This window comes from Aphanomyces astaci (assembly GCF_000520075.1).
Source record: "Aphanomyces astaci strain APO3 unplaced genomic scaffold supercont1.5, whole genome shotgun sequence".
Classification (NCBI taxonomy): Eukaryota; Oomycota; class Saprolegniomycetes; order Saprolegniales; family Verrucalvaceae; genus Aphanomyces; species Aphanomyces astaci.
Genome location: NW_009798268.1, coordinates 1794225 through 1803004, shown reverse-complemented (window position 1 = coordinate 1803004; position 8780 = coordinate 1794225). Strand labels below are relative to the sequence as shown.

Below are 8780 nucleotides of genomic sequence, written 5' to 3'. Positions count from 1 at the left end.
ATATTTAAATATACTTTAAGTAGGTTATTTTTTAGGAGGGTCTGGTCTTCAGCTTCGCTGATATCTTCTGCAATCCATAGGTCTCGCAGATGTCGCTTGAAAGGAGCCATGATGGAGACGTCCAAGGGTTGGCAGTGCGATGTTGCATTCGCAGGTAAAGGCACTACATTAAACCCAACCACTTGGGAAGTCTCCAGTGCCTCCTTGCTGATGTGGCACTCGAAGTTGTCAAGGATCAGCAGTGACTCGCCTTCGGACCGCTCGCCAAGCACGTTCCAAAGGTACCATAAATATAACGGTATTCCCATACCGATGCGTCCATACAGCCTTCTTCTGGAATGCGTAGTAGTGGCCGCTTGGGTATGTCTTGAACTCGGACTTCTCGATCAGCCCGCCGGGCTCGCCCTTGATGATGAACAAGATTGGGAGCTTGAGGCCGTCGCGACGAATCGTAAGGACAGCCGTCATTCGGTAGGAATGCTTTTCACCCTTGGAGAGCTTTGTATTCCCACCTTTCTTTGCCCATATATACCGTGGCGGTATGTCGAACTGAATTCCGGTATCGTCCACGTTGTAGACGCAGTTGTCCGCCACGGATCCGTGTGTTACATGGAATGTACGAGCAAATGCCGCCCGAGTACTTTCAAGGTAGGTGATCACGCGCTTCGACATGCAGGCTTGTTGGTGGGTGTACCCATTCCGTTTGGCAAAACTGCTGGATTAATTTAACATTGTAAGTAGATGATGATACCCTCGTCCCGTCTTTTGACGTGCTATGTACGCCTGGATCCAATCTTTGTGGTTGAGCTTGAGATATGTTATCATGTGCGTGCATGTGAGAGCACGTTCTTGGGCTCGTCGGGCATCCATGAACGCTAGGAGCCCTTGTGGGACAGGCAGAATGGTCGGACGACCAGCACCAGGAAGATTAGGTCACTTCTTGTTTCCTTTGAAGTCCAGGAGCTGTGATGAGACACGACTCCAGTTGCGCACAACGCTGAGGGGTACTGAGAGCTCTGCCGCAACCTGGCGGAAGGAAATGAACTGAAGGAGCGCGAGGGCCAAGAGCTCGAACGAAATTGGGTAGGTTTGCCTTCGGCTGCGTGATGCAGCACGATTGGCGGCACTGTCGTCTTCTGCGTCGTCGGTTGGCATCAGCAGATTGAAAGTGGGGTGGCCATTGACATCGACGATGTCGATAAATTCGCGGTATTTTTTTCCCATGGCGCGAATATTATTTCAACAAATAAGTAGGCTCCAAACTCATTATCTCCAGCCATTGGTTAACATTTTGATTACCTAAGGCCAAACTTCGACGTGGCTTAAATTCCATCGTTGTCTGTACACAGAATCCTTCTGGAACTTTTCGTGGTTGTCGAGTATCAGGTGGAACCTGTGTGATGTTTTCTTGCCGTCAACTTCGAGTTCCTGGCAAGAGAACCCAGGAACTTAAAGCAAGTTGCACGCGAGCACCCCCCAAGACTTCATGACTAGATGTTGGAGGAAACGTAGCTCGTGGTTGGCCTGTATCAACAGCGCCAAGTCATCCTCGCTTGTCCACCTGCTCATAGCACACGAAACCACCGAATGGAACCCCTCCTGTTCGGATAACCTCTATTTCTTATGATTATCCAATTCCGTGATAGCTACTTGCTCTTTCATGGATTATAAAGTGTCATGAGTTTCCGTGATTGTACTAAATACTGAGGGTAATTATTGCGGAAACGGACACGGATTGCTTCGCGAAATCTCCCTAATATGAGCTACTTGACACACTAACATTTCGTGTGCTACGTAGGGGGCTGCCTTGTAGCCTGTGTTGGGGACTACGTTGTGAAGTGCTTTGAGGGCTGTACTCGGGACCACCATATTACAGGCTACAATGCCGGTTGCTTTCGGGGCTGTGTTGGGGGCTGCTTTGGTGGCTGTGTTGGCTGTTGCACGGCCGCTCTCATGGGGGCTTTGATGGTTGTATCGTCAGCTGTGAGAGGTGGTACTGTGTTTGTTGTTAATCGTGTGGGTATTTCTTTGCTGCAAAACAATGGAGTCGTCATGTCTTGTGACGAGTTTTCGTGGCATCGGACGTGCTGCCGATTTATCTATTCCATTGAATTTAATCGCCATCATACATTTTCAATTTGTGGCTGAGTACGTTGTAGCGCCATTGGTGATGAAATGTATGATGGGTATGTTGGCCATGGCTCATGGTCTCTACAGAGTTTTCTCACCGCACATTGCATAAAGTGTCGATATACCTTGTAACGTGATCGACCAGTGATGTGTCGATTTTTTTCTTTTTTTCTTTCGTATATTCCTCGTCAAGTATTTATCCTTTAGCGATGTGGTAGACATTGGAAGTGTCCTATCAAGAGGGACGAGGAAAGAACCAAACGTAGATAAGTGGTACAGTATGTAGAACGTACTAGTACCGGTAGATGAGTGAGGAAAACGTAGGCGAGCGGTGGAATAGTGCCGAACGTAAACCAGCCAACAAGTACATCTTATCCCTGTGTTTGTCGACCTCGTCAAAGCGGCCATGGTTGTACGTCGGCACGATGCACACTACAGTATATGGGGATGGTGCAAGGTCACAAACTGCACGCATTACACCTACTACAGGATTACACCTACTACAGGGTTGTTGATATGCGTAAACATTGGGAGGTGTGCACTACAGTATGTGTAGGTGGTCCAGAAGAGCTGCAACAACAAACAGCGGTAGTTCTGCTTACCGGTATTCCCCGAAGGATTTTCAGGGAAATTGTATTTGAAAATTCGTGTGGATAATCACTCTACTGGTAATAGGCTTTGGGTAGGACTGTCTGAACGGTGCTCTCAGGGTGTCGTCAGTGTACCGCGTTCGAGGCGGCATTTGGATGTCAATTCAAACTCGAAAACCTTTTAAATATAATAATGTTTCCCACCATAAACTTTTACAAGATTATTGGCATGAGAGGTTCTGTTTTGTCCAATAACACAGCTCGAACGATTTAATTGGATGAAATACACGGCACATCACTGAACATTCGGCACAACACTGGTCGGTCACGTTACTTGAGATGTAGCATATAGTGTAGTCAGTGGGGGGTCGCTCTTGCCGTGAAAAATAATATGTGTGCGTTTGTCGCAAGCAACGAGGCTATATTCGTTGACATACAGACCTTGTTGTCCATACTGAGCCATCCCCACTTAGTGTCAGCACGTACGAAATGTAGTGACCTGAAGTCAGTGAACTCCCCAGATGAAGGACAACTCTTCGAAGCTGGTACACATATCCTACGCAACATAGTAATCTATCGATCGCGGTGGTTTAAATTGTACCGCGTGATCCACAGTGGCAAACTCACTCATGTTCAGCTCTGATGTGTATTGGATGGACTGGTCGTTCTTTTTCATGGTGTTTTTGTCGCCGACCGCGAAACGTAGGACATGCAGCACTAATACATGGGAGCACACTGCAATCGCACTTGTACGCACAGCCGGGCATCGGTGATTGTAATAGGTGCACTCGTATGAGTCATCACCCGTGAACGCGGTGACACTAAACGCTCTACTTATGCCGTCGTCAACAGTGACAACCTCTAGAGTGATTGGAATGTCGATGTCGAGAAACACCTCTGACGATCTACAGTACGAGATTAATATTCTAATGATCATTTGCACTACCTGGCTTGGGTGTTCCAAGTATTACATTCAGCGATGCTGAACACTTCGCCATCGAAAGATGGTAGACACATGGGCATGGCTGACAGGAACTGAAAAAGAACACGTGCGTGCCTTCTTAAGGCCCCGCACCAACGACAGCGAGACGTCAGTTAGGTGACTGTGCAACTCGTCCATTCGATACCTATTTGGCCACGTCTTGCGGCATTTCATTGGATGTTCGCGTGGATGTCATGAACGATCCTGTTCAGGCAGTCTTGGGTTAGATGTTTGACGCCGACGTGAGTGAAATGTTTGACGCCGACAAATGAAGGTAACGCGTCAACGAGTGTTGACGAGTGTATCGGTTACGGTGGTGGGATCATGGACAACGACGATCAAGTATCCAAAGCAAATACAACGAGAGTGCCCGAAAGGAAGGAGCGCTGTGCAACAACAGCACCCAAAGGAAAACGGTTTAAAGCCGGGCCAACGAAGTTCGACAGCGAGTACCGAGCTAAAGTAATGAATGTCCTTCAGTCAAGCAATGGTTGACAAGTGTGTCACCGTCAACACGAAGAAAGAGAACTACTCAAACTGGTGTAAGCCAAGACAATCCAGAGTACGCCCACGATCCACAATTGACGCGGTTTGAGTGGCTTCCCGAAGCCATTTGCTGTTTTTGGGTCAGCTCATGCTGCCGGACGATGCGGGAAACTCACCCTCCATGAACGTTGCCAACAAGGCTCGAGCAGGAGTATCGGAGTTCTATAAGTACAACAACGATGGATATGGAACCAGTTCGTGATGTGTCAATGACGATCAGGGACATGGAAATCCTCCGAGGAAAAGAAGCCGACTCACGTAACGCGATGCGCGGTCCCCATGACAAAACCGATGCTGAAGACTATGTACGCTTTCTTGGACGATTCCAACGACATATCGAAATTATTCACTCTGTGGTTTAAGGCTGTCACTTCTCTGAGCTGGTACACGTGTGCCAGAATGAGTGAAGTCCTTGGTCTATACGGGAAGGACTGTTTTCTTGCGAAGTCCACTACTAGTCAACAAGACCCCGACGTGCGTCTCGAGTGCACCTTCCACGACCGAAAACCCGAGTCGGGAAACGACCGCACATATCCTTTGCACCATTGTCAAGAGCTGTGGGATCGTGATATTTGTGCCAAGCACCACTTCGACAAGTCGACCGAACACGTCCAAACTGCAATGAAGCACAGCTTCGACGAGGATCTTGTGTTCCCCCAAATGACGTTGTTACGAAAGTACTCAAACTTGTCTGCGTCCGTATGCAACTGTCATGCCATGTCGGAGGGATATGTCATCAATATCTTGAACGAAGTTATCGCGACCATGCTCCGTGACGTCGCCTTTTGCTTGACGCCCACGGTGCAGTGCTGAAATGCTTCGAAATCGTATACATGACAACGCATACGTTCCGTCATGGTCACAATGGAAATTCTTTCACGAGGACAAAAACTAGCGTTAGAGTTTGAAGATGTTGAAGTGGTGGGGTGGTTAGTCGGAGCAAGACAAGTGCGATGCCATTATGAAATACCCTCTCGATAGGATTTATGTTGCCGAAAAAGAAGTGCTCGCTGATGCGATGTCCCCGGACCGGAAGCACTTAACCGGCTGCCCGACCACGTGGATCTACAAAACTCATGAACATCTCTCGGAACTGGTTGCACCTAACGACGGGGGGCAATTAGCTATGGCGAGCGTGTACAAGTCGTACCTCGAGGGCATAGAAGCTCGTGTCATGGCCCGAATCAACGACATGGAAGCACGCCTTCTTGATCGTTTTGGCCCCCCGACCAACCTCCCTCTTCACCTTGAACCACGCTCTGATCCTTCGAGGGGCCCAAACGTCCAGATTGGACCCACTAGTAACGATCCAGTCTTGGAAGCACGTGCCATGGTACGTATTAGCAACATGCAAGCACGCCTGCTTGGTCATTTTTCCCCCAAGGAACCTCCCTGTTCACCTCGAACCACGCTCAGACCCACCCAGTAACTGCCATGTCATGGTTGGACCGGATTTCCTATGCTGCAGATTATCATCTGTGCTTCCAAAAGCGACAAGTTGGAAAATGCTGCATCGATTTTATCTTTCTTGCATCGCCGACATAGCACCTATTCAAGCCTGTGGTGCAGTTTACGATCGAAGACAAAAATAGTACGAGAAAATTGTGACGGCACATGAGGTGATTATGATGTTGTATGGACGGGTAGACGCGATTACGTCGGTTGAACTCGCAGTGACGCTATGCAAGAAGGTAGTCACAGCCCTCACAGCTGGCGACGTCGAAGTTTTTGCATGCCTTGGCGACTTTGCACCCACGCTTTAGAATCGTAAAGTAGTCGAGAAGACTTTAATACATCAACTTCTTTAATGTGGTCTTACCTGTTATTGATGTGATGATGTAGTATAAATGTCTCAATGGCGCGGAATGGTGTAAATAACTGCTGGATGTCTATCGACTCATTTGGAGCCTAAATACGATTACAACTGAGAGTACACTGCCCATTTCACTTCCATCGGGAGATGGCAAGGACACTGAGACCCATCAATGAAGGAAGATGAGCTGTCAGTGTATTGATTATGGCCTGCGGCGATTGGGCACAATGGCGAAACACTCTAAAAGGCAATGCTCTTCTGTGCTGATGTTCCTCAGATACATTGGATTGTGGATATATGTTTACGTACAATGCAAAAGGTAAAAAGTGATTTGAAACTCGATTTATGTACTGTATTCATTTGTATTCCATTACTATTAATAGGATACTTCATTCCCAAATATACCTGGTAACCTACAAGTGGCTCACTGCGCCCCAGAGAGTTTTGAGCACAACGAGAAGCACCAGGTTCATGCGAAAGCGCGGCGTTCACTCCTCACCCCGTCAATCCCATCATCATGTAACACCCAATCATGGCCACGCCATGCACCGGCCGTACACGGGTCATCGCGCACCCCAATTCTTCCCACGGGACCACCTTGTAATAGACGACGAGCTCAGCCGCTGGGAATATCACCGAAGCCACATGGATAGCATCACCGCGTTGCTATGTTTCCCTCTCCTATCACCTCCCTGGGGGCCTTACTACTCATGTCTCCATCAGCTCCATCATATCAAGGCTACCCAGACCACACAGGGACCAATTGCACTGAGACCACGCGACACCTGGACCAGTCCATTCGAGCACCGGTGCCCCAATTATGCAAAGAATCAGGGGCCGCCCAAAGTTGCACTCACACCGAAGGTGCACCCACGCCCAAGGTTACACCCACACCCACTCCCACGTCCGGCCCGTGTCACACTGCCGAATTGCTTGCACGTTTCCATGCTCCATCCGCATACCATCACCTCCCAGCATCATCCCTTCCACCGCCATACACTGCTGCCCCAGGTCGTTTCCTGTTCACGTCGCCAGACGAACCACAACGTCCAAGAAAGTCAGCCAAGTCGACGCTACCGTCATGCCCACCGCCTGGGCCAACAATGACGCCAATTCCATTCGTTCTGCCCAACTTGGGCGATACAGCTACGCATATCATCGTCCGAGTTTCTTTTCACCTACCCAAAGGATGTGTCAAACCAGCACCCCACTGCTTCGTTAAAAAAAACCGCGCTTTAAAAGCAAACACGCCAGCATGGAAGTGCCCTCTCAACACCACATTGGGCGCAATCACAACAGCGCCGGTACTGACACGACGCAATAATTTTCCGTTCCAAATTCGTCATTGGGTCATCCCCCAGCCGTACACTGTCAAGACCGCGATTCTCCAGTTACCTACGTTAGGTTGTACGCCAAGTACTTAGAAGATGGTAGAAGAGAAAGTCAATTAAGTGTGCTTAGCAAACGTCTCTTCAACTAAACACCCATTTAGTAAACGTTGACGCTTCGCTTGTGTCTTCTTCTTTGTTCCAGGCTAGCCCTCTGGGCTAGCATGGCACGCGTACCATTGACAAGTCACTTGCCACGCCCAACTACACCACGACAACACAAAGCTGTCGCCGTTAGTCAGCGCCAAGTCCCCGAGGACTTCGAGTGCCCCCAGGCACGCAATGACCTTGCCACGCTCAACTACGTCTCGTCAGCCCGAAGCCGCCGTCCATAGGTAGACATTTCTTGGGTCCCTCTGAACGACACCATCCGGCCTACGAGCACCCCAAGGCACACAGTACCGTCCGGACGGTTTCAGCCGTTCGTTCTCCCACGCGTCCACAACAACGAAGCTCCACCCCCGGGTGGAGTACACCTCCACTTCCATCACTCACTTCCCCAGTGGTTTCTTCCATTGCCGACGGCTTCGGCGAATTCCGCACCAATCGGCTTGCTGCCGGGTGCCGTCCAAGTGCTCACGCAGCGCTCGTGCGTGTTCTGGGCGTTGTCTTGCGCTGCTCCTCGTCTTGCCCAGTTCCTCGCCGCCGGGTTTCAAGCCTAGGACCTGACACAAGGAGCCCACAGCTCCATCATCGATGTCGTTTGGCGGTGTTCGTTGTCCAAAAAGATGGTCAGCCTCATCTTCCTCGCCCTCGCTCACAGTATCCAACACGACAGCCATGTGAAGCTCGCCGTCGTCGAAGTACGGCAGGCACTCGCCTGAGTGGACGAGAAGTGAAGTCCCATTGTCCCGACACAATTGTCGAAGCCAGCGTTCTCGACAAGTCGCGCGGGTCCGCGGAACCGATGCTTCAGTTTGCTGGTGCCCTTGTCGCGGCTGACGCGTGCGATCCAAACCCACATACCCGGTCGGAGTTTCACCCGGTCAAGTGCACCCTTGTTGTAGTGTCGTGCCGTCTCTTCCTGTGCAGGGGCCAAGGTCGATTTGGCGATTGCACAGATCCGTGTGAGTTTGGCCACGAACCGCCGATTCCAGACGGGTATTGATTCTACGATTGGTGCCGCGGGGAATTGCAGGTCGAGTACGGACTTGCCCACGCAGCCCATCATCAATTCCATGAGTGGAAACCCGTGGGTGCCATGGGTCGCTGTGCTGTAGGCGTATGTGAGCGTGGCCAACCACTCGTCCCAGTCGTTCTGCGTCGGAGACACATCGATGGCGACCATGTCCTTGATGGTGCGGTTGAACCTCTCCACCAACCCCATCATT

At 50.1% G+C, this 8780-nt stretch overlaps 3 protein-coding genes across 3 annotated transcripts; 1 reads left to right on the top strand and 2 right to left on the bottom strand.

Annotated features, from left to right (window-relative positions):
* Positions 1–235: 235 nt before the first annotated feature.
* H257_03307 (hypothetical protein) lies at positions 236–1224 on the bottom strand (the record flags this gene model as incomplete). Its single annotated transcript, XM_009827317.1, has 4 exons — positions 236–260; positions 311–715; positions 782–884; positions 981–1224. 4 exons carry the CDS (start codon positions 1222–1224, stop codon positions 236–238), a joined length of 777 nt encoding a protein of 258 aa, XP_009825619.1.
* A 3112-nt stretch (positions 1225–4336) lies between these two features.
* H257_03306 (hypothetical protein) lies at positions 4337–6011 on the top strand (the record flags this gene model as incomplete). The annotated part of the gene is made up of 6 exons (XM_009827316.1): positions 4337–4416; positions 4469–4553; positions 4612–5049; positions 5183–5581; positions 5794–5839; positions 5896–6011. The coding sequence occupies 6 exons, from the start codon at positions 4337–4339 to the stop codon at positions 6009–6011; spliced, it is 1164 nt and encodes a 387-aa protein (XP_009825618.1).
* Positions 6012–8206: 2195 nt separating this feature from the next.
* Positions 8207–8776, bottom strand: H257_03305 (hypothetical protein; the record flags this gene model as incomplete). The annotated part of the gene is made up of 1 exon (XM_009827315.1): positions 8207–8776. One exon carries the CDS (start codon positions 8774–8776, stop codon positions 8207–8209), a length of 570 nt encoding a protein of 189 aa, XP_009825617.1.
* Between the last annotated feature and the right edge of the window lie 4 nt (positions 8777–8780).